This window comes from Mobula birostris, chromosome 16 (assembly GCF_030028105.1).
Source record: "Mobula birostris isolate sMobBir1 chromosome 16, sMobBir1.hap1, whole genome shotgun sequence".
Taxonomy (NCBI): Eukaryota; Metazoa; Chordata; class Chondrichthyes; order Myliobatiformes; family Myliobatidae; genus Mobula; species Mobula birostris.
In genome coordinates this window covers 80,361,500-80,386,431 of record NC_092385.1, presented here as the reverse complement: position 1 = coordinate 80,386,431, position 24,932 = coordinate 80,361,500, and the positions used below count along the sequence as shown (strand labels likewise).

General features: G+C 41.2%; 1 protein-coding gene across 3 annotated transcripts in view; it reads right to left on the bottom strand.

Moving 5' to 3' along the window:
• Positions 1–24,932, bottom strand: part of nol8 (nucleolar protein 8) — a 78,937-nt gene that overhangs the window by 30,340 nt on the left and 23,665 nt on the right. For all 3 annotated transcript variants that reach the window (XM_072280986.1, XM_072280985.1, XM_072280987.1), the window contains 5 exons: positions 22,663–22,728; positions 20,250–21,992; positions 18,537–18,689; positions 7,856–7,972; positions 4,048–4,132 (listed from right to left, as the gene is read on the bottom strand). In XM_072280986.1, the coding sequence (XP_072137087.1) occupies positions 4,048–4,132; positions 7,856–7,972; positions 18,537–18,689; positions 20,250–21,992; positions 22,663–22,728 (2,164 nt within the window). The remainder of the gene's footprint in view (positions 1–4,047; positions 4,133–7,855; positions 7,973–18,536; positions 18,690–20,249; positions 21,993–22,662; positions 22,729–24,932) is intronic.

Sequence of the window (24,932 nt, the reverse complement as noted above, 5' to 3'; positions counted from 1 at the left end):
TTTCTTTTCTTTGTAATTTTCTCATGCTTATATGATTTGTTTCTAGGATCTAAACCACAATAAATAAAGCAGTAAAATGTTGCCAGACATATTTTTTAATCCCTGATATTAACTATACGCTGGTAAAAAGAAGTTTGCGTTAGCTCAGTTTGTAATCTCAGCTACATAGGCAGTTAACAGTGTAATCAATTCAGAAACTTCTCCTAACTTGAATATACCACTGGTTTATGTAAAACTTACACAGATTTTAATGGCTAGCAGTGAATGCCAGGTATGCACAAACTTCAGCAGAACAGATTAGACTCTTGGCTCTTCAAAAAGGGAAGGTTATCTTCCTGACAATGTAATTGACAAATTATTCAGTATATTTTAGAAGACTTTTGTTCAATTAAGTCATTGGATTATGACAATAATGTCATATTTCCAAAGTGCTCTGCAGTTCATACTGTCATCTCAAGATTAGATGGTGAGCGTTTCTAAATAAAAAGAGAAACATTGGCACCAAACTTTATATTTATCACTTGTTTGGAACCAATGTGCATTTTTATGATTTATTGTGACAGACACCCTATTGAAGGTTAGAAGGATGGGATGGCAAGAAAGTTTCATGTACTAAGTATTCACTGCACTTCTACAGCCATAACACAACTCTGTGGCTCCAGGAATTAAATACTTCACACAGCATTATACCCTATATTTTCCATTTATATTTAAAACATACACGTATTCAGAAACAAAGGGTAAAAGAGAGTTAACTGTTCTCCCAAAGGATAAGGAGTACTTCCTGAGTTGCAACGAGTACTTTGTCTATTAAGGTGTACAACTTACTTGTTACATACACCTGTTCGGGTGCATTCTCCAGAATTCATTATCTCTAGGAAATTGCAGGGTGTTGCAACATCCATTGTAGTCTTTCCTACTTCACTAAGGGCTTTAGCTCAAAATAAAAATGAATTGTGTAACATCATTCTCAAATTTGGTTGCCTTCAGAAATACATCCCAACTTAACCTATGCTACATGATGAACATGGCAGGACAGATCCAATACAGACTTAAATAAGGCTGTGCCATGGCACCAATTCAAAACCCAAACAAGTTATGCAAAAGAAAGTCACCCTTATTCCTGAGGTTTTTCCTTAAAAACTTCAAAAGTACCAGAGAAATCCTTCTACTTATCACCAACACCATCCATTCCTTCCCCCAAATCAAGGCCTCCAGCAAAATCAATATATGCATGGAACGAAATTCAATTGTATGCATGAAAAGAAATCAATTTACCATCATAAAAATCTGTAGATCAATATTTAGAAATATTTGAGCAGTTCATAGCAAACAGACAATATGTACATTATGGCAAGATGATTTTGTAAGATGACAAGTGTAGTGCCTATTTATCTCACCTCAAATTAAGAGCTAGAAAATTGAATGCAATAAGAATCTGATGCATTATTAAAGACTTTACTTAACCTGAAGCCCTGACTACGAATGCGTTCTGCACAGTGAGTGAATGATCAAAAATTTTGGAACTTCTTTAATTTTTGCCAGTTTATATAGTTTATTTAGCTTTTAATTTTAGTCTCAAACATTCACAATTGTCTTCCTTTTGATCTTCAAGCCTACAAGTTGATTTTTAACATTTTCTCACACAAAACAAAGTGTTAATTTGTTAAGAAACAAAGTGAATATATGTGATGTATTTCACATCCGCAGATTGAAACTGTAAGGTAAGGAATATGAGTTGACCACAGTAATCTTAATCAATAAGACAATTTATACAACAATTACAGCACGGAAACAGGCCATCTCCGCCCTTCTAGTCCATGCCGAACTCTACTCTCACCTAGTCCCACCAACCTGCACTCAGTCCATAACCCTCCATTCCTTTCCTGTCCATATATCTATCCAATTTAACTTTAAACAACAACATAGAATCTGCCCCAACCACTTCTGCTGGAAGCTCATTCCACACAGCTACCACTCTCTGAGTAAAGAAGTTCCCCCTCATCTTACCCCTAAACTTTTGCCCTTTAACTCTCAACTCATGTCCTCTTGTTTGAATTTCCCCCATTCTCCATGGAAAAAGCCTATCCACGTCAGCTCTATCTATCCCCCTCATAATTTTAAACACCTCTATCAAGTCCCCCCTCAACCTTCTACACTCCAAAGAATAAAGACCCAACTTGTTCAACCTTTCTCTGTAACTAAGGAGATGAAACCCAGGCAACATTTTAGTAAATCTCCTCTGTACTCTCTCAATTTTATTGACATCTTTCCTATAATTTGGTGACCAGAACTGTACACAATACTCCAAATTTGACCTTACCAATGCCTTATACAATTTCAACATTACATCCCAACTCCTATACTCAATGATCTGATTAATAAAGGCCAGTATAACAAAAGCTTTCTTCACCACCCTATCCACATGATATTCCAGCTTCAGGGAACAATGCACCATTATTCCTAGATCCCTCTGTTCTACAGCATTCTTCAAAGCCCTACCATTTACCATGTATGTCCTATTTTGATTAGTCCTACCAAAATGTAGCACCTCACATTTTTCAGCATTAAACTCCATCTGCCATCTTTCAGCCCCCTCTTCTAACTGGCCTAAATCTCTCTGCAAGCTTTGAAAACCTACTTCATTATCCACAACACCACCTATCTTAGTATCATCTGCATACTTACTAATCCAATTTACCACCCCATCATCCAGATCATTAATATATATGATAAACAACATTGGACCCAGTACAGATCCCTGAGGCACACCGCTACACACCCTCCTCCAATCTGACACAACAGTTATCCACCACTACTCTCTGGCATCTCCCATCTAGCCACTGCTGAATCCATTTTACTACTTCGATATTAATGCCTAATGATTGAACCTTCCTATCTAACCTTCCGTGTGGAACCTTGTCAAAGGCCTTACCAAAGTCCATATAGACAACATCCACCGCTTTACCCTCGTCAACTTTCTTAGTAACCTCATCAAAAAATTCATTAAGATTTGTCAAACATGACCTTCCACGCACAAATCCATGTTGACTGTTCCTAATCAGCCCGTCTATCCATATAATTATATATACCATCTCTAAGAATACTTTCCATCAATTTACCCACCACTGACGTCAACCTCACAGGCCGATAATTGCTAGGTTTACTCTTAGAACCCTTTTTAAACAATGGAACCACAGGAGCAATACACCAATCCTCCGGCACCTGTTACGTATAAATAATACATAACATATTATATATTATCTGTTTATAAACAAGAGCAAATCTGCAAATTCTGGAAATCCGAGCAACACATACAAAATGCTTGAGGAACTCAGCAGACCAGGCAGCATCTAGGAAAAGAGTACAGTCAACGTTTCAGGCTGAAATATCGACTGTACTCTTTTCCTAGATGCTGCCTGGCCTGCTGAGTTCCTCCAGCATTTTCAGTGTGTTGTAAATGTTATCTAGTTTCTGGTTAAGAGGCCAAATATGGTCATAAGACCTCCATTAATTCACAAAAATGCTTAACTTTCTGTAGAGAGACTTGAATACAAGAGACCAACTGAAGTGATACAAAGTAGAAATAAAAAATCTTAATTTTGGGAGAACATTATTGGAATACTACTGAGTACTACTGATGATTCACTTAAAGCCCTCTTTTACACTCCATTAGACTTGATGTGAAAGGAATGAATAGTTTGCTTAAAACTACCCCTGATTTTTGTCAGATCTTTATAGTTAATTTATTACAGTTAATTTACAGATATAATTATTAATTTACTGTTAATTTCTTCTTGGATTCCACTGATAGTCTGAATGGTATTACTTCACCCCAACATAAACAAAGAGAAAAGAGGGAAGGATTTACAAACAAAATGTTAATCTTCCTATCAGTGTGTGATCTATTTAAGATCTATTTTTTGGAATATCACAAGAAATAGTCCAATGAATGCAAAAACATATCTTAACCCGATGGATGACAAAACAGTCAAAAAGCAAAATAAAAACACCGAATAGAGTATATTTCATAATAAATTATGTCACCCATGCTTTCATCTTCACTTTCCAAGAATCGTTCATCCATGCGAAATCTTTCATCTGTACCAAACCGTGATTGTAGGGCCAACAGCTGCAAAATGAGTGAATTCAACTCATTGGAAGTAAACCATGTTCGTCAAATTATATTTTCAGTTAAAAATCTTTCCAAACTCTAATTTCACTCTGTTAATAAATCTTGATGTATGCAATATCAGCTTAGAGTCAATTTGCTCAAGTTCCTTGTGCAAAAAGCTCTTTATTATTAATTTTTACTTCCTATCTCTTTAAATTACCCAAGTTAAAAAAAACTCAACGTCTAAGCCACATAGCACTGAAGTGCACAAAGCTCCTACATATTAAATAATCTATTTTCATTTGATATTTGGGACTTTGACCAACAAATGTAAGCCATAAAGGTGTTAAATATATAACTAATTTTTTTCAAATAGACTGTCATTTCATTTCCCAATGCCATATCCTCCTAACATAAAGGATCCTGAAAAAATAAAGGATCAGTGAAAAGGAAAAATGTACTTAAGATACTATGCAAAGGTATTTAAACAATTAAGCTCTATAGGTAATTAAAAACTGGGTTTTCAATTTATTGTCAGTTATGTAATCAGAATTTTGATTACATTTTGGAGGAAGGAACACATGCTGTTAATTTGATTTATGATCAGAGCTATACCTTGAAATCAACATGAATCAAAATGGGGAGCATTCATTAATGTTTTTCAAACAAATAAATGAATGGCAATCATTCAGTAAATAAAAATACCCCTTTTCAGTTGTATCACAGGCACATCTCTCCTCACCAGTGAGGGCATCTTCCAAGAGGTACTGCCTCAAGACAGTGTCATCCATCACTAAGATGCTCACCATCCCAAACATGCCCTCTTGTTACTCAAACAACAGGAATTCTGCAGATGCTGGAAATTCAAGCAACACACATCAAAGTTGCTGGTGAATGCAGCAGGCCAGGCAGCATCTGTAGGAAGAGGTGCAGTCGACGTTTCAGGCCGAGACCCTTCGTCAGGACTAACTGAAGGAAGAGTGAGTAAGGGGTTTGAAAGTTGGAGGGGGAGGGGGAGATCCAAAATGAAATGATAGAAGACAGGAGGGGGAGGGATGGAGCCAAGAGCTGGACAGGTGATTGGCAAAGGGGATATGAGAGGGTCATGGGACAGGAGGTCCGGGAAGAAAGACAAGACGGGGGGGGGACCCAGAGGATGGGCAAGAGGTATTATTCAGAGGGACAGAGGGAGAAAAAGGAGAGTGAGAGAAAGAATGTGTGCATAAAATAAGTAACAGATGGGGTACGAGGGGGAGGTGGGGCCTAGCGGAAGTTAGAGAAGTCGATGTTCATGCCATCAGGTTGGAGGCTACCCAGATGGAATATAAGGTGTTGTTCCTCCAACCTGAGTGTGGCTTCATCTTTACAGTAGAGGAGGCCGTGGATAGACATGTCAGAATGGGAATGGGATGTGGAATTAAAATGTGTGGCCACTGGGAGATCCTGCTTTCTCTGGCGGACAGAGCGTAGATGTTCAGCAAAGCGGTCTTCCAGTCTGCGTCGGGTCTCGCCAATATATAATAGGCCACATCGGGAGCACCGGACGCAGTATATCACCCCAGTCGACTCACAGGTGAGTGTTGCCTCACCTGGAAGGACTGTTTGGGGCCCTGAATGGTGGTAAGGGAGGAAGTGTAAGGGCATGTGTAGCACTTGTTCCGCTTACACGGATAAGTGCCAGGAGGGAGATCAGTGGGGAGGGATGGGGGGGACGAATGGACAAGGGAGTTGTGTAGGGAGCGATCCCTGCGGAATGTAGAGAAAGGGGAGGAGGGAAAGATGTGCTTAGTGGTGGGATCCCATTGGAGGTGGCGGAAGTTACGGAGAATAATATGTTGGACCCGGAGGCTGGTGGGGTGGTAGGTGAGGACCAGGGGAACCCTATTCCTAGTGGGGTGGCGGGAGGATGGAGTGAGAGCAGATGTACGTGAAGTGGGGGAGATGCGTTTAAGAGCAGAGTTGATAGTGGAGGAAGGGAAGCCCCTTTCTTCAAAAAAATGAAGACATCTCCCTCGTCCTAGAATGAAAAGCCTCATCCTGAGAGCAGATGCGGCGGAGACGGAGGAATTGCGAGAAGGGGATGGCGTTTTTGCAAGAGAAGGGTGAGAGTTCTGCATGCGTGCAGGAAGCAGCGCCAATGCAGTCTTCGATGTAGCAAAGGAAAAGTGGGGGACTGATACCAGAATAGGCACGGAACATAGATTGTTCCACAAACCCAACAAAAAGGCAGGCATAGCTAGGACCCATACGGGTGCCCATAGCTACACCTTTAGTTTGGAGGAAGTGGGAGGAGCCAAAGGAGAAATTATTAAGGGTAAGGACTAATTCCGCTAGACAGAGCAGAGTGGTGGTAGAGGGGAACTGATTAGGTCTGGAATCCAAAAAGAAGCGTAGAGCTTTGAGACCTTCCTGATGGGGGATGGAAGTATATAAGGACTGGACATCCATGGTGAGAATAAAGCGGTGAGGGCCAGGGAACTTAAAATCATCGAAAAGTTCCGCCACCTCCAACGGGATCCCACCACTAAGCACATCTTTCCCTCCCCCCCTCTCTCTGCTTTCCGCAGGGATCGCTCCCTACACAACTCCCTTGTCCATTCGTCCCCGCCATCCCTCCCCACTGATCTCCCTCCTGGCACTTATCTGTGTAAGCGGAACAAGTGCTACACATGCCCTTACACTTCCTCCCTTACCACCATTCTGGGCCCCAAACAGTCCTTCCAGGTGAGGCAACACTTAACCTGTGAGTCGACTGGGGTGATATACTGCGTCCGGTGCTCCCGATGTGGCCTTTTATATATTGGCGAGACCCGACGCAGACTGGGAGACCACTTTGCTGAACATCTACGCTCTGTCCGCCAGAGAAAGCAGGATCTCCCAGTGGCCACACATTTTAATTCCGCATCCCATTCCCATTCTGACATGTCTATCCACGGCCTCCTCTACTGTAAAGATGAAGCCACACTCAGGTTGGAGGAACAACACCTTATATTCCGTCTGGGTAGCCTCCAACCTGATGGCATGAACATCGACTTCTCTAACTTCCGCTAGGCCCCACCTCCCCCTCGTACCCCATCTGTTACTCATTTTTATGCACACATTCTTTCTCTCACTCTCCTTTTTCTCCCTCTGTCCCTCTGAATAATACCTCTTGCCCATCCTCTGGGTCCCCCCCCCCCCTTGTCTTTCTTCCCAGACCTCCTGTCCCATGATCCTCTCGTATCCCCTTTTGCCAATCACCTGTCCAGCTCTTGGCTCCATCCCTCCCCCTCCTGTCTTCTCCTATCATTTTGGATCTCCCCCTCCCCCTCTCAAACCCCTTACTCACTCTTCCTTCAGTTAGTCCTGACGAAAGGTCTCGGCCTGAAACGTCGACTGCACCTCTTCCTACAGATGCTGCCTGGCCTGCTGCGTTCACCAGCAACTTTGATGTGTGTTCCCTCTTGTTACTACCAGTGAGGAGGCCAGAAAACCCACACTCAACAATTCCAGAACAGCACCTTCCCCCCCCCATCCCCATCACCAGATTTCCGTATGGTCCAGAACATTACCTTCACATTCTTTATTTTTGCACTATTTATTTATTTTGTAGTTTACAATATTTGTCTTTGTACTGTACTGCTACTGCAGAACAACAAACTTATCATAAAAGTCAGGGATAATAAAAATTATTCTGATTCCATAGAATACAAAAGTATCAGTGAAATATTCATGCAAAATCTCCTGCAATGGATTTCTTACCTTCTGACCAGTTTTTCCTTCAAACTGAGGCTTGATTTTGAAACTTTCACTATGATCAGCATCGTCATCTTCATCCTCACTATCAAATAATTTTCCAATTGTTCTGCTTTTAAAATCCTATTGATAATTTAGAAGAAATAAAAATCACTTGGGTTACAGTAAATTAAGAATATCCTTTTTCAGAGTTTGAAGAAGTAAAATATTTTGAGAAATGAAGTAAGCTGATGCTTCTAGATTTTTGTAATGCTGAATTGGAGGCCTTGAATTATACTTCCCAGTTTAAGAGATTGAGATTAAAGCGTCAATCCTTACAGTGGGCTGTGATGAACATCACACTCAGGCCGGAGTTGGTGCTGCTGCCCCTCCACCCCGCCCAGTGTTCACTCAGCAGAACAATGGACTCACGGTCTGCACTATATACATATATAGCGTTTCATTGGAGTAAGGGGAAATATGATGCTATCAGACAGGAACTTGGAAGCAAAAATTGGGAAATTTCTTAGGGAAATATACGGAAGAAATGTGGCAAATGTTCAGGGGATATTTGCATGGAGTTTTGCTTCGGTACATTCCAATGAGATGGAAGGGATGGCAGGGTACAGGAACCATGGTGTACAAAGGCTGTTGTAAATCTAGTCGAGAAGTAAAGCTTACGAAAGGTTAAAAAAAAACAACTAGGTGATGATAGGGATCTAGAAGAATATAAGGCTAACAGGAAGGAGCTTAAGAATGAAATCAGGAGAGCCAGGAGCCTTGAGAAGGACTTGGCAGACAGGATTAAGGAAAACCCCAAGGCGATCTACAGGTATGTGAAGAGCAAGAGGATAAGACGTGAGAGAATAGGACCAATCAAGTGTGACAGTGGAAAACTGTGTATGGAACTGGAGGAGATAGCGGAGGTAGTTAATGAATACTTTGCTTCAGTATTCACTACAGAGAAGGATCTTGGCAATTGTGGGGATGACTTACAGCGGACGGAAAAGCTTGAGCATGTAGATGTTAAGAAAGAGGATGTGCTGGAGCTATTGGAAAACATCGTTGGATAAGTCACCAGGACCAGACGAGATGTACCCCAGGCTACTGTGGGAGGTGAGGGTGGAGATTGCTGAGCCTCTGGCAATGATCTTTCATCATCAATGGGGATGGGAGAGGTTCCGGAGGATTAAATGGTTGCAGAAGTTGTTCCCTTATTCAAGAAAGGGAGTAAAGATAGCCCAGGAAATTATAAACCAGAGAGTCTGACTTCACTGGTTGGCTTGATGGAGAAGATCCTGAGAGGCAGGATTTATGAGAGAGGCATAATATGATTAGGAATAGTCAGCATGACTTTGTCAAAGGCAGGTTGTGCCTTACAAGCCTGATTGAATTTTTTGAGGATGTGACTAAACACATCGATGAAGGTAGAGCAGTAGATGTAGTGTATATGGATTTCAGCAAGGTATTTGATAAGGTACCCAATGCAAGGCTTATTGAGAAACTAAGGAGGCATGGGATCCAAGGGGACATTGCTTTGTGGATCCAGAACTGGCTTGCCCACAGAAGGCAAAGAGTGGTTGTAGACGAGTCATATTCTGCATGAAGGTTGCTGACCAGTGGTGTGCCTCAGGGATCTGTTCTGGGATCCCTTCTCTTAGTGATTTTTATAAATGATCTGGATGAGGAACCGGAGGGATGGGTTAGTAAATTTGCTGATGACACAAAGGTTGGGGGTGTTGTGGATAGTGTGGAGGGCTGTCTGAGGTTACAGCGGGAAATTGATAGGATGCAAAACTAGGCTTGACAAGTGGCAGATGGAGTTCAACCCAGATAAGTGTGAGGTGGTTCATTTTGGTAGGTCGAATATGATGGCAGAATATAGTATTAATGGTAAGACTCTTGGCAGTGTGGAGGATCAGAGGGATCTTGGGGTCCAAATCCATAGGACACTCAAAGCTGCTGCGCAGGTTGACTCTGTGGTTAAGAAGGCATACGGTGCATTGACCTTCATCAATTGTGGGATTGAGTTTAGGAGCCGAGGGGTAATGTTACAGCTACATAGGACCCTGGTCAGACCCCACTTGGAATACTGTGCTCAATTCTGGTTGCCTCATTACAGGAAGGATGTGGAAACCATAGAAAGGGTGCAGAGGAGATTTACAAAGGATGTTGCCTGGATTGGGGAGCATGCCTTATGAGAATAGGTTGAGTGAACTTGGCCTTTTCTTCTTGGAGTGACAGAGGATGAGAGGTGACCTGACAGAGGTGTATAAGATGACGAGAGGCATTGATCGTGTGGATAGTCAGAGGCTTTTTCCTAGGACTGAGATGGCTAGCACAAGAGGGCACAGTTTTAAGGTGCTTGGAAGTAGGTACAGAGGAGATTTCGGGGTAAGTTTTTTTACGCAGAGAGTGGTTGATGAAGTTTTAAGGGTATTGGGGACATAGGTAATGATTCTTGGACTCTTATAAATAACGGGTTATAATTAAGTGCCAGCTTATGTGTGCTCTGTTCTGGATAGTGTGCAAAGTTTGTCCTTCACTGCGGAATCTGCCTGCAGCTTGTTTAGATTAACAACTCACAGATGTCCCCTGGAAATGTATGTAGAGTTGCTCTTTGTTGCGCTATTTCTACAAATTGTAATGCTTCTGCATGTTAGACAGAAGTTCGTCACAAGCCGCCAGAGGGAGAGGAATGCTGTCCCTCTGATGCTTGGCTCTAGGCTTCTCGCCGGCTGAGTTCGAACAAATAAACTGGTGAAAAGGATAAAGTAAAGAACTGTTTGTGGTGTGGTTATTGGTCCGGCGAATTTAAGTTTACATGGTGAGTGCGTGGAATGGGCTGCCGGCGACGGTGGTGGAGGTGGATACGATAGGGTCTTTAAGAGACTCCTGGATAGGTATATGGAGCTGAAGAAAATAGAGGGCTATGGGTAACACTAGGTAATTTCTAAGGTAAGGACATGTTTGACACAGCTTTGTGGGCCGAAGGGCTTGTATTGTGCTGTAGGTTTTCTATGTTTCTAAATATTTTGCATTATTGTATTTTACTGATATCCCACATGTGCTTGCTCTCTTGTATGTGCGAGGACAAGGCCTCAAGCTGTGGTGTTGTCTGGGGGCGGTGTGGCATGGTATATAGGTTGAAGTCGGTACTGCCCTTCCCCACCCCGCTCAGGGTATACTGTGGTCATCTGCAGATTTTGGCAGCATTAGATGGCTTGAGTTTAGTCTCTTTTATTGAGTGGCTGTATCTTTCTATCCTATACGTGCTATGTATATTTTGTGCTGTGTATGAGTTGGTACTACGTTTTGCACCCTGACCTCGGAGTAACGCTGTCTCGTTTGGCTGTGTTCATGAATAATTAAACTTGAATTGAATTGAATTCAGGAGGACAATTGCCTTTAAAAGGCTATGACATTTATCTACAATCAAAAGGTGAAGACTCAAGAGTTAAAGGGGCAAGGTAAGTCCACGCAGAAAAAGGGACACAATTAGTGCCAAAAGCCTTCAGCAAAAAAACTGGTTGGATTTAAATTCCTAATCAGCATCCTATCCGATTGGCTGTTGTGTAGATTCTGGGCAAAGGCAGAATACAGCTAATTGTCAGACGCTGCATGGTTGGACATATTAACGGTGGCATAGAAGAGTTGCTGGAAACCCTTCCAACAGTACAATAACAATAGGACCACCAACACAATGTAGAAACGAGGGGAAATCTGTAAACAACTCTTTTGTTCAGAAAAATAACTTGTGTAAGCCAGAAAGACTAACAGTGCCTCAAGTTCAACTCCCAATCTATAGTTGAGGCGATGAAAGATTTTGTAACTGGTACAGTTGAAAGACTAGGCCAGGGCTGTTCCATATTTCTGTTGAAGCATTTCTGCTGAAAGTTCATGTCTGAAGAGATTAGAGAATGATTAATCATTCTTGGCTATGATGCAGTTTGAAAAATTATCTGTCAATGATTACCATCTTGGCTCAAGTTAATTGGCCACTTGAATAAGGTATAGATTACCAATGGAACTGGGATTACCAATGGAACAGGAATTCTTTGATCTATCACCACTGCTATTCCTTGACCCTCTTTAATATAGCATTCTGAGTCCAACCTTACATGTAAGGGACTCTAAAGAATTATACTTATTAAAGCCATAGTGGCAAGTACTTAACCATCCAGTTAGACATGAAAAATCAGAAGCCACAGATCTCAACTGGTTCTTTTCTTACAACTTTGGTATCTAAATCCCCAGCAAAGCAATGTCTGTCTGAAACAATTCCCTTTGATTTGGTCTCTTCTGTTACCAAAGGCTGCAATCTGAAACAAAACTGCTTATTGTCATTTCAATCAAATCTTGATTATCCTCCTCACATATTGTCTATGAAGGTTCTCAGTCATCCAGGTCACAGTAAATCAAGGCAACTGGACTTACTGTGTTGTCTGAAAACCGTTTTGACACTCATTTCAGAGGCCTCTTCAGTTTTGATCCATGGTGGGTAGTTTTCTAGCTTATAAGCTGAGTTGTTAAAGGTAAAGCAATCACATGAGGGCTGTTAAGAGTCGTAGAGGTATTAAGGGGGTCATTAGCCTCATCTTTGCATGAACGGAGGTGTGAGCTGTTGTAGAGATGCTGGAGTAGAGATGTTAGGACTCCACTGTAAGTAGCTGAGAGGTGGTGCCGTACCCCACCCCCTCGGTTCCGGCATGGGTTTTCCAGTTTGACAAAGATGCCTTCTTTAACCCCTCTTTCAAACTGCCAGGTATGAACTCTACTCGACCTTTCTCTCAACACGACCTATTCCAAATACAAAGATGTCTTCTACAGGCAGAAACACGGCTGCACCATGGATTCACTGGTGACACCTATTGTAGCCAACTTATACATGGAAGAAGTAGAAAGGACAGCCTTGAACACCTTCACCTTCAGAAAACATACAGCACAATACAGGCCCTTTGGCCCACAAAGCGCTGCCAAACACGTCCCTACCTTAGAACTAACCAGGCTTTACCATTAGCCCTCTATTTTTCTAAGCTCATTGTAGCCATCCAGGAGTCTCTTAAAAGACCCTACAGTTTCCACCTCCACCACCGCCACCGGCAGACCATTCCACACACTCACCACTCTCTGCATAAAAAACTTACCCCTGATATCTCCTCTGTACCTAATTCCAAACATCTTAAAACTATGCCCTCTTGTGCTAGCCATTTCAGACCTGGGGAAAAGCCTCTGACTATCCACACGATCAATGCCTCTCATTATCTTTTACATCTCTATCAGATTACAGCTCATCCTCTGTCGCTCCAAGAAGATAAGGCCAAGTTCACTCAACCTTTTCTCATAAGGCATGCTCCCCAATCCAGGCAACATCCTTGTAAATCTCCTTTGCACCCTTTCTATGGTTTCCACATCCTTCCTGTAGTGAGGTGACCAGAATTGAGCACAGTACTCCAAGTGGGGTCTGACCAGGGTCCTACATAGCTGCAACATTACCTCTCTGCTCTTAAACTCAATCCCACGATTGATGAAACCCAATGCACCGTGTGCCTTCTTAACCACAGAGTCAACCTGCGCAGTAGCTTTGACTGTCCTATGGACTCGGACACCAAGATCCCTCTGATCCTCCACACTGCCAAGAGTCTTACCATTAATACTATATTCTGCCATCATATTTGACCTACCAAAATGAACCACCTCACACTTATCTGGGTTGAACTCCATCTGCCACTTCTCAGCCCAGTTTTGCATCCTATCGATGTCCTGCTGTAACCTCAGACAGCCCTCCACACTATCCACAACACCCCCAACCTTTGTGTCATCAGCAAATTTACTAACCCATCCCTCCACTTCCTCATCCAGGTCATTTATAAAAATCACAAAGAGTAGGGATCCCAGAACAGATCCCTGAGGCACATCACTGGTCACCGGCATCCATGCAGAATATGACCCATCTACAACGACTCTTTGCCTTCTGTGGGCAAGCCAGTTCTGGATCCACAAAGCAATGTCCCCTTGGATCCCATGCCTCCTTATTTTCTCAATAAGTCTTGCCTGGGGTACCTTATCAAATGCCTTGCTGAAATCCATATACACTACATCTACTGCTCTTCCTTCAATGTGTTTAGTCACATCCTCAAAAAATTCAATCAGGCTCGTAAGGCAGGACCTGCCTTTGACAAAGCCTTGCTGATGATTGCTAACCATACTATACCTCTCCAAATGTTCATAAATCCCGCTTCTCAGGATCTTCTCCATCAACTTACCAATCACTGAAGTAAGATTCACTGGCCTATAATTTCCTGGGCTATCTCTACTCCCTTTCTTGAATAAGGGAACAACACCTGCAACCCTCCAATCCTCTGGAACCTCACCTGTCCTCACTGATGATGCAAGGATCATTGCCAGAGTCTCAGAAATCTCCTCCTTCACTTACCACAGTAGCCTGGGGTACATCCCCTCCGGTTCCGGTGACTTATCCAACTTGATGCTTTCCAAAAGCTCCAGCACATCCTCTTCCTTAATATCAACATGCTCATGCTTTTCAGTCCACTGCAAGTCATCCCTACGATAGCCAAGATCCTTTTCCGTAATGAATACTTTGCTTCAGTATTCACTAAGTACCTTCGCTATCTCCTCTGGTTCCATACACACTTTTCCACTGTCACACTTGATTGGTCCTATTCTCTCACATCGTATCCTCTTGCTCTTCACATACTTGCAGAATGCCTTGGAGTTTTCCTTAATCCTGTCTGCCAAGGCCTTCTCACGGCCCATTCTGGCTCTCCTAATTTCATTCTTAAACTCCTTCCTGCTAGCCTTATAATCTTCTAAATCTCTATCATTACCTAGCTTTTTGAACCTCTCGTAAGCTCTTCTTTTCTTCTTGACTAGATTTACAACAGCCTTTGTACACCACGGTTCCTGTACCCTACCATCCTTTCTATGTCTCATTGGAACGTACCTACTCAGAACCCCACGCAAATATCCCCTGAACATTTGCCACATTTCTTCCGTACGTTTCCCTGAGAACATCTGTTTCCAATTTATGCTTCCAAGTTTTTGCCTGATAGCTCATATTTCCCCTGACTTGTCTGTTCTTATCCCTCTCCCATGCTATGGTAAAGGAGATAGAATTGTTATCACTATCTCCAAAATGCTCTCCCACCGAGAGACTGGACACCTGACCAGATTCACTTCCCAATACCAGATCAAGTACAGCCTCTCCTCTTGTAGGCTTGTCTATATATTGTGTCAAGAAACCTTCCTAAACACACCTAACAAACTCTACCCCATCTAAACCCCTCACTCTAGGGAGAAGCCAATCAATATTTGGGAAATTAAAATCTCCAACAACAACCCAGTTATTATTACTCCTTTCCAGAATCTGTCTCCCTATCTGCTCCTCGATGTCCCTGTTACATCATACAGTCAATGGTTCAGGTATGTGGATGACACCTGGGTCAAGATCAAAATCCATGAGGTGCAAACCTTCACAGAACACATCAACTAGGTGGATAATAACAAGAAGACGTCATGAACGATAGACCGTCCTTTTTCGACTGTGCAGTGCCCATAATTGAAAACGGATATCTAGATATTGAAGTTCACAGGAAACCAACCCACACAGATCAGTACCTATTGTTTGACTCATATCACCCATTAGAACACAAGTTGGGGGTTATCAGAACACAACATCACCATGCCAAGAATGTACCCACCAACATTACAGCTAAAGATATTGAGTATTTGAGAGAAGCCTTGAAAGCTTGCGGTTGCTGAGCGGGCCTTCATCGAGACAGTCATAAAAGCCAGCAGGGACACCAGGTCTACAGGCAGAGGTAAGAAGCAAAGCATACGGAAAAACATAGTCATCCCATATGTAGCTGGAGTTTTAAAGAAACTCAGAAGGATTTTCAACAAACACCTGTGTTTTTTAAATCTATAAACACACTCAGACAAAAAAAATCAACTCCAAAGATCCTACATCTAAATATAAACAGGGCAATATCGTATATGCTATCCAATGCAATGAGAACTGCACACATCTGTATACAAGTGAGACAAAACAATTACTTCACAAACGGATGGCCCAACACAGGAGGGTAATACCTCAGGCCAAGACTCAGCTGTATATCTACACCTAAGGGACAAGGGACACTCCTTTGATGATAACAATGTGTACATTTTGGACAGGGAGGAGAGGTGGTTTGAAAGAGGGGTTATAGAAGCCACCTTTGAAACCCATCCCTGAACAGAGGTTTGGGGTACAACACCACCTATCAGCTACTTACAGTGCAGTCCTAACAGCTCTACCCCGATGTCTCTGCAGTTCACACCTCCATTCATGCAAAGAGTACTGACCCTGTCATTACCTCTATGACTCTTAACGGCTCTCACGTGATTGCCATACCTTTAAACAACTCTCAGAGTTTATAAGCTGCAAAACTACCCACCATGGATCAGGACTGAAGAGGCCTCTCGGATGAGTGGCGAAACGTCTTCCAGTACAAAGAAGGTTCACCAGATTGTTTCCTGAGATGGCAGGACTTTCACATGATGAAAGACTGGATCGACTAGGTTTAAACTCGTTGAAATTTAGAAGATTTGAGGGGGGATCTGATTGAAACATATAAAATCCTAAAGGGATTGGACAGGCTAGATGCAGGAAGATTGTTCCCTATGTTGGGGAAGTCCAGAACGAGGGGTCACAGTTTGAGGATAAAGGGGAAGCCTTTTAGGACCGAGATGAGGAAAAACTTCTTCACACAAAGTGTGGTGAATCTGTGGAATTCCCTGCCACAGGAAACAGTTGAGGCCAGTTCATTGGCTATAATTAAGAGGGAGTTAGATGTGGCACTTGTGGCTAAAGGGATCAGGGGGTATGGGGGAAGGCTGGTACAGGGTTCTGAGTTGGATGATCAGCCATGATCATACTGAATGGCGGTGCAGGCTCGAAGGGCCGAATGGTCCACTCCTGCACCTATTTTCTATGTTTCTATGTAACACAGCATGTACTATTGCCTTGATTTACTACTGCTTGATACTCCTCACAAGTTTTGTCTCACATTTTAAAATTTTGCAGTTAGCAGCTCCTGAAAACAATTTACAATTCTTTGGTCTTTGTGAGTTATTTGAGCCATGTTCTAACCTTCTCTTTCTCAAGTTCCTGAGCATGTTGCTGTCTTCCAAACGCACACCCATCTTTCATGTAACAACATGTCCTAATCTGCTAGTTTGTATACCACTTGGTACAGGTGCACGTTCCTTTATCCGACATTCTGAAATCCAAAAAGCTCTAAAAACCAAAGTTTTTTTTCGTCAACACCTGACATCACTCAGCTGTGACGTGGCAGCATTAGCAGAGGCCGCCAGACGTCACTTGTGGCTCAGCGCTCGGACTGGTTACACGTGCATTTGCTGTTCGCTGATATTTTGTGTTCACTGTTGACTTTGTGTTTAATTTCACTGTGAAAATGTCAAAAAGAGCTGCAGATACCCCTGTGGGTAACAATGAGAAAAAGAGAAGGAATCTTCTCTATCAATAACACAGAAAGTGGAGTTATTGCAGAAGCTTGATCGTGGTGTGTCTGTGCGGCGTCCTACTGAAGAAAATAGTGTCAGAACTACCACTGTATATGATTTAAATAAACAGAAAGACAAATTACTGAAGTTTTATAGTGACAGTGACGTTCTACATTTATTCCAATAAGCCATTTACCATGTGTTTGATTCGGTTCGTTTGAAGCTATATATTTTTATGTTTTATTGAATGTTTTTGTTGTAAATAAAATTTCTTCTTGTCATTATTCCCTAAACAATACAGTTTAACAATTATTTACATAGCACTTACATTGTATTAGGTATGATAAGTAATCTAGAGATGATATAAAGTATACGGGAGGATGTGCGTAGGTTTGATGCCCTGCTGGGTCCTAAACTCCACCGCACTGAGACAGGTTAAATAAGGGACTTCAGCATACGTGTGTTTTGGTATCGGTGGGGGTGAGGGGTCTGAAATCTGAAAAATTATGAATTCCAAAATGCAACTGGCCCCAAGGATTTTGGAAAAGGGATTGCGGACCTGTATTTTCAATGTTTAAATGATACTCCTTTTGCCTGTAATTATGGTTCCTTATAAATTCAGAGTTCTTCTCATCCCATGATGGAATCAGCTACAATATCCATTTCTTTTTCTTCTACTCTGCTTCGACTCTCATCCATCCAATTGCAACCTCAAATAAACAAAGCCTTTCACTAATTTCATATTCAGCTCTCTAATAATTCTTTTATTTCCTTGGATTCCTTTTTAATCTGTTTGTGTCTCTATGAAGGAACTTAAGACATTTTACAAATGCCACATAAATGCACTCAATTTTGTTGCACCTAGCAAGATGTCACCAATACTAGGAAGAAACTTGGAATAAAATTGCATTAAGCAGACATTTGAGGTTGTAGAAAATTTCAAACTAATTATTTGGTGATACAGATTTATAGTATTATCCAAAGCATCTTTCAGTCTCAGGTGACCCAAAAAGGCTCTAAAAATAAAAGGCAACAGCGAAGCCACTATGGAAACAATTCCTAGACCAAGATAAATACACCGTTACTCAGATACTTGATTATTTGACAAGTCAATTTATCTTTGAACCAGAACAGCTTGATGCTGAGAATTCAAACAATGCAAAAAAAAATCAAAAACACTTACTTTAGCAACAAGTTTTTTGCCTTGACTTTCTACTGATGTGGTTGCATCTTCTGCTTTGCAAATGTGTTCATCACCTTCAAACATTGTCTCACTTTCATATTCTTCTTCAAGATCAAAGATAATATGCTTTCCTTTTCCAAGTTTCAGACCTTCCTGTAATAAAATTATCCCTAAAATCTGAAAATGCATTTTTCTTCAGAGGTTAATTTTAGGGATTCAACATGGAGCATGATTGTACACCAGTAGCTTAAAATCGTTATGTAGAGTTGTTAAAAAAGTGAATTAACTATATCTTGATCTGCTCTATCACATTTCCATAATGTAAATTAGAAAAAATGTGACTGATGAATTAGGGAACACAGGAAAATCAACTTTGTTATGGTGAACAACAGGAATTCTGCAGATGCTGGAAATTCAAGCAACACACATAAAAGTTGCTGGTGAATGCAGCAGGCCAGGCAGCATCTCTAGGAAGAGGTGCAGTCGACGTTTCAGGCCGAGACCCTTCGTCAGGACTAACTGAAGAGTGAGTAAGGGATTTGAAAGTTGGAGGGGGAGGGGGAGATCCAAAATAATAGGAGAAGACAGGAGGGGGAGGGATGGAGCCAAGAGCTGGACAGGTGATTGGCAAAAGGGATACGAGAGGATCATGGGACAGGAGGTCCGGGAAGAAAGACGGGGGGGGGGGGGGACCCAGAGGATGGGCAAGGGGTATACTCAGAGGGACAGAGGGAGAAAAAGGAGAGTGAGAGAAAGAATGTGTGTATAAAAATAAGTAACAGATGGGGTACAAGGGGGAGGTGGGGCACTAGCGGAAGTTAGAGAAGTCAATGTTCATGCCATCAGGTTGGAGGCTACCCAGATGGAATATAAAGTGTTGTTCCTCCAACCTAAGTGTGGTTTCATCTTTACAGTAGAGGAGGCTGTGGATAGACATGTCAGAATGGGAATGGGATGTGGAATTAAAATGTGTGGCCACTGGGAGATCCTGCTTTCTCTGGCGGACAGAGCGTAGGTGTTCAGCAAAGCGGTCTGCTACTGGGAGATCCTTTGTTATGGTGAGTCCGAAATTCTCCTGTCCTTAACCCCCTTTCCTTTCTCACGTTATAGCAGGATTACCTGCACATGAATAAACTAAATTTACACCAGCCTATTATCAGGATAGGAGATAAGTTTTTGTTGAATGTTAAATCACAACATATAAACATATATCAATTACTACTAAAAAGATCTATTTAACTGAACAATATTCTTAATATTTCATACAATGCCAATTTATAAAGTTTCAGGTGACAAAATAATAGAAATGGTGTATGTTCTCAGTACTTGTTTGCTTTCAAACCACCTGGTCACATGAATTAGAAAACGAAAGGTTCAACTCCAGTTAACGTAACACCTACATCTATGTATTTATTAAATCAACACACTGAATGAAATGCTAGTGTGTTACACTCTGTTGATTATTCTGCACAGACTGGTAAAGCACTCGATGAATCATGCATTTCACAAGCTTTTACAACAATTTTTCACAAATGGAATCACTTGGAATGACCAATAAAAATAGATTTATTGCAGTTAATAATCAGTAGTAGAAAAAGAGGTCTTGTCAACCCCAGTAAGCAATCTGAAAAATTAAACACTTGCCACAATTTTTGAATTTAAAAAAAACAAAATTTTAAACATAAATAAACCAAATGAAAATTTTAAACATACCAAATCAGACAGCGCCCCCTGGATGAGTTCCTTTTGCACTTCTGCCTCTTTTTGCCTTTGCTGTATTGCAGCCAATCTTTTCTGATTGTCCAATAAGCGCTTATCCAAATTCTGAGGACAAGTAGTATTCTTAACGCCGGGAGAAATACTTAATTTACATCCAGCTGTTCCAGCTTTAGATTCTATCATTTTGTCCTCATGGCCAGTTTTGGTGACAGACAATGACAGCAGTTCAAGTTTCTGAGAGTTGTTCGGTTTTGTATGCAGCGTTGTTTGCTTCCCATCCTTAGCATCTTCTTTGGATTCTTCAGTCTCATCTTTATTCATTGATTTGGAGACAGATATTTTATGCACATCAGACTTGGATTTTTCTTCACATTCAACCATACCATGTTTAACACTATAGATAGGAGAGGCTGTAGTTAAAGCATTGACTTGAAGGAATTTTGTACCTTTGAAAGGTGGCAGTTTGCAATTACTTTTCATGACACTATCAGAATCCACAGTTCCCAATCCATTCACTTTCTCTTTTTCGATGTTTGTTTTCTTTACCTCAGTAAGGCACCGAGTATCTTTACAACGAGGCAAGTTACTTAGCTGTTGATTAAGTACCATTTCAGAGCCACTGCTGTCGTCGTTTTGAACCACTGGAAACATATTGTCTGTTATAGTCTTTTGGTTCAAGACAGGTTTGCCTTGTGAAAGTGAGTTTCCTGAATTTGGCAAGAGATTCTGTGCAAAAGGGATTAATGACTTATTTTTAGTAAAGTTCATTTCACTTTTTTCTGATTGACTACTTGTTTCCTTAGATTCAGATGATTTATTTACCAGCTGTTCAAGGTCTGTTAGTGACAAGTCTATTCGGTAACAATTACTTGTCATTTCTTCATAATCAGTACTTATACTAGATTCAGAATCGTTGTCTGTTGTATCCTCATTACTGCTATTACTTCTGGATTCACAATCATCCTTTTCAGTGTTAACTTCAGTCTCACTGTTCACAAAATCTGGTTTACTATTCACTTTTGTCTGTGGCAAGTTATGACAAAGTGTCATCTTCGTGGAGATGATCTCATCTGTGTCAGCAGAATCATATTCACTCCCACTGTTATTTGATGCTTCATTGCTCATACCTTTCAACATATTTCTCTTTGAGTTATCCAACGCCCAGTGGGTTTTTTGTTTTAATACATAATCCTCACCAACCACTTCCAAAGGAATATCTTGTTCTTTTACATCTTTCTGACTTAATCTTTTACTTTTCTCTTCTGTAAACAACTCCAGTTCTTCAGTATCAGAATCAAGGCTTGCCACATCAGCTTTTGATATAGCACTGTTTTCAATGACAACAGTAGTTTCTTTCTTGTCAGGGTTTTGATTCTTGAAGCCTATACAACCAGATTTAGAAAAAGCTGATTTCTTTCCTGTTGTATCTATCTCGTGTTCATTAAACCCTTTACTGGTACAATATCTGACTGAGTTCAAATGCATTATTTTTGTTTGGATATTGCGATCAGAATCCACGGAACCTTCTGCACTGTATTTGTCAGGGGATAGCTTCTTCCTCTTTACATTCTGTGACTGATTAGGAAATATACCTCGTCTTTTCTTACTTGTCTCCTCATCATCTTGCTCGTCAAGATACCATGTAAGTTTGGTTACTGGTGTTTTGATTTCTGAATCTGATACATGATCAAGCTTCTTGATGTTGTGACAATATTTAGAAGGATCAAATTTTATAATGTTAAAATGGTTAAGGATTGTGCTGAATCAGAATCAGATTATCAATGACATACGTTACAAAATTTGTTGTTTTGTGGTACAAGTACAGTCCAAGACATAAAAGTTACTAAGTCACAATCAATCAATAAATAAATAAGAGGACTAGCAAAGCAGTGTTCATGTGTTGATGAACCATTCGGAAATCTGATGGCAGAAGGGAAAATTGTATTTCTAATTAAATCAATATAATACAACATCAGAAAACACTAAAATGAAACTTCTTTAAATATTGTCATCCACTAAATGATTATAATCTACTATAGAATATGCACAGCATCCTTGGAGTATAAATACATATTCAAATCCTCCTGCTCATTAACAATGTACTCGGATTGTAGGTTGACATTCCAATGTAACAGATTGGTGATTCTGCAAAGACAATGTTTAACAAAAGCCCCTCTGTCTACCTAAACAGGTATAACAATTGCCCTGGCATTCTAAGCCTATATAAATTTCTCCATTGACACCAAAGCAGGTTATCTAGTTATATTGCTGATTGTGAAAACTTGCTCTGAACTGGTTGCTATATTTCATAAATTAAAACAATAATGATTACACTGCAATACTACTTCAATTGCTGTAAAGTGATTTCTTAGATCAGAAAAATAATTAGTTTTACATAAAAGGATATTTTCTTATTGTTTTGGTGGAGATGAAGAATGGGCAACACTCTTCCAAATTTACTCACAATCCAGTCCTGAGGAAAAAATACCGAATAATTTAAAATACTTGGTATAAAAAAATGCCTAAAATGTATGTCTTAGAAAATGATTTCTAAAATATATTCTACATTATGCAAACAACTACTTTGCGGAGAGGTGGAGTGAAGGCAAAATGGTGCTAAACAGCGACTCTCCTTTGCTTGCATCTTCGGAAACAGCTCCATTTCTGGTTGTGGACTACAGGAGGAATGGAGACGGGCTAACCCCTATTGACATCAATGGATCTGGGGTTGAGAGGGTGAACAGCTTTAAATTCCTTGGCATCCGCGTCACCAAGGACCTCACGTGGTCTGTACACACCAGCTGTGTGGTGAAAAAAGCACAACACCACCTGTTTCACCTCAGACGGTTGAGGAAGTTTAGTATGGGTCCCCAAATCCTAAGAACTTTCTACAAAGGCACAATTGAGAGCATCCTGACTGGCTGCATCACTGCCTGGTATGGGAACTGCACCTCCCTTAATCGCAAGGCTCTGCAGAGAGTGGTGTGGACTGCCCACTGCATCTGTAGATGTGAACTTCCCATGATTCAGGACGTTTATAAAGACAGGTGTGTAAAAAGGGCCCGTAGCATCATTGGGGACCCAAGTCACCCCAACCACAATCTATTCCAGCTGCCACTATCTGGGAAACAGCATAAAAGCCAGGACCAGCAGGCTCTGAAACAGCTTCTTCCACCAGGCCATCGGATTGATTAACTCATGCTGATTTGAGTGTACTCTATGTTACATTGACTGTTCTATTTATTATAAATTACTATGATTGCACGTTGCACATTTAGATGGAGACGTAACATAAAGATTTTTACCCCTCGTGTATGTGAAGGATGTTAAGAAATAAGTAAATTCAATTCAATTTTCAAGGTTCTTTTGAAGACCCTGACCTGGAGTTACACTCTGACTTTGGTTCTTTGGGGGAATGGGACGCGCGCTCAGAGCCTCACGACCGGCCACTTTTTGATATCCCAAGGATGTGGCCTGGAAGGCAAGCATTCCTTCAGGGTTCCGGATTTTCATGGCTCTGGAGATGTGTTGATTCTAGGCCAGTGCCCCTGACTGAAGCATGCGGGAGAACACGGACCATCGGGTTAGCTGCTGGGAGTTGTGATCCTGGAGAGCTGTGCCTTTTTGGTGCTGACTCTCGGGGCACAGAGCTCGGAAACAACAACGCAACAGACTTTTAACATTGTAAATCAGCAAGTTGTTTGTTATGTCTCCCCTCTCGCTGTGAAACGGGGACAACTCTTTTTCTCGTATTAGGGAGAGAGCCTGTGGTATGTCTCCCGGGTCTGTGTCTTATTGACGCTTGCTGCATGTTTGAGTGCTCGGTGAAGGGTGCTGATGCTTTTTGCTGGTGGGGTGGGTTTGTTGCATTGCTGCTGCTCGTGTGTGGGACGAGGTAGCTGGGGGGTGCTTTGGGGTTCTAACCTTTTAACTTCCATTCATTCTTTGGGGTACTCCTCTGTTTTCGTAGATGCTTGCGAAGAAAAAGAATTTCAGGATGTATATTGTAAACATTTCTCTGACATTAAATGTACCTATTGCAACATTAACTAGTTCAGAAATGTAAAATTAGTAATTTGCAATACAAATAGATTTGATTTCTGGGTCATTAATTTTTTTAAAAGGATAATTCAGTAACAGTACAGTTAAGCAAGCTGCTTCATAACTTAGTTATGGCTTATTAAATATATTTACAGTTATCTCCAGTCAACTTTCAACAATTCTCTTATTTCTGGTGATTAAACTGGAGAAGGCTACAAGGCAATAGCCCAAGAGAAGGAACATAAAATCAGTGACAACAACCTCTAGATTAATATATTTAACTCTGCATGCCCATCCAGAAGTTACATTATTTCTTTACCTTCTCATCACAGCTAACATACTATACATTACAAAGGCAGGAGAGAAAAAAACAACAAAACTTCAAATCAAAGATAGGTGCAGTTAACACACTGTAACGAATGCTCAGTACCATTCATTTAGAAGAGGTCAGGAAAACATTTACCAGGATGGTGCAAGTCAAGGGACTGTACTTACAGTAAAGATTATAGAAATGAAGCCATAATTTTGTTGAATTTCCAAGACCCTAAACATATTAATTTTACTTGCGTAGCCTCTCATTTCCTCAGCTACAAAAAGTGAGATTGCTAGGAAGTCTGAATATCTTGTCAAGAGAGG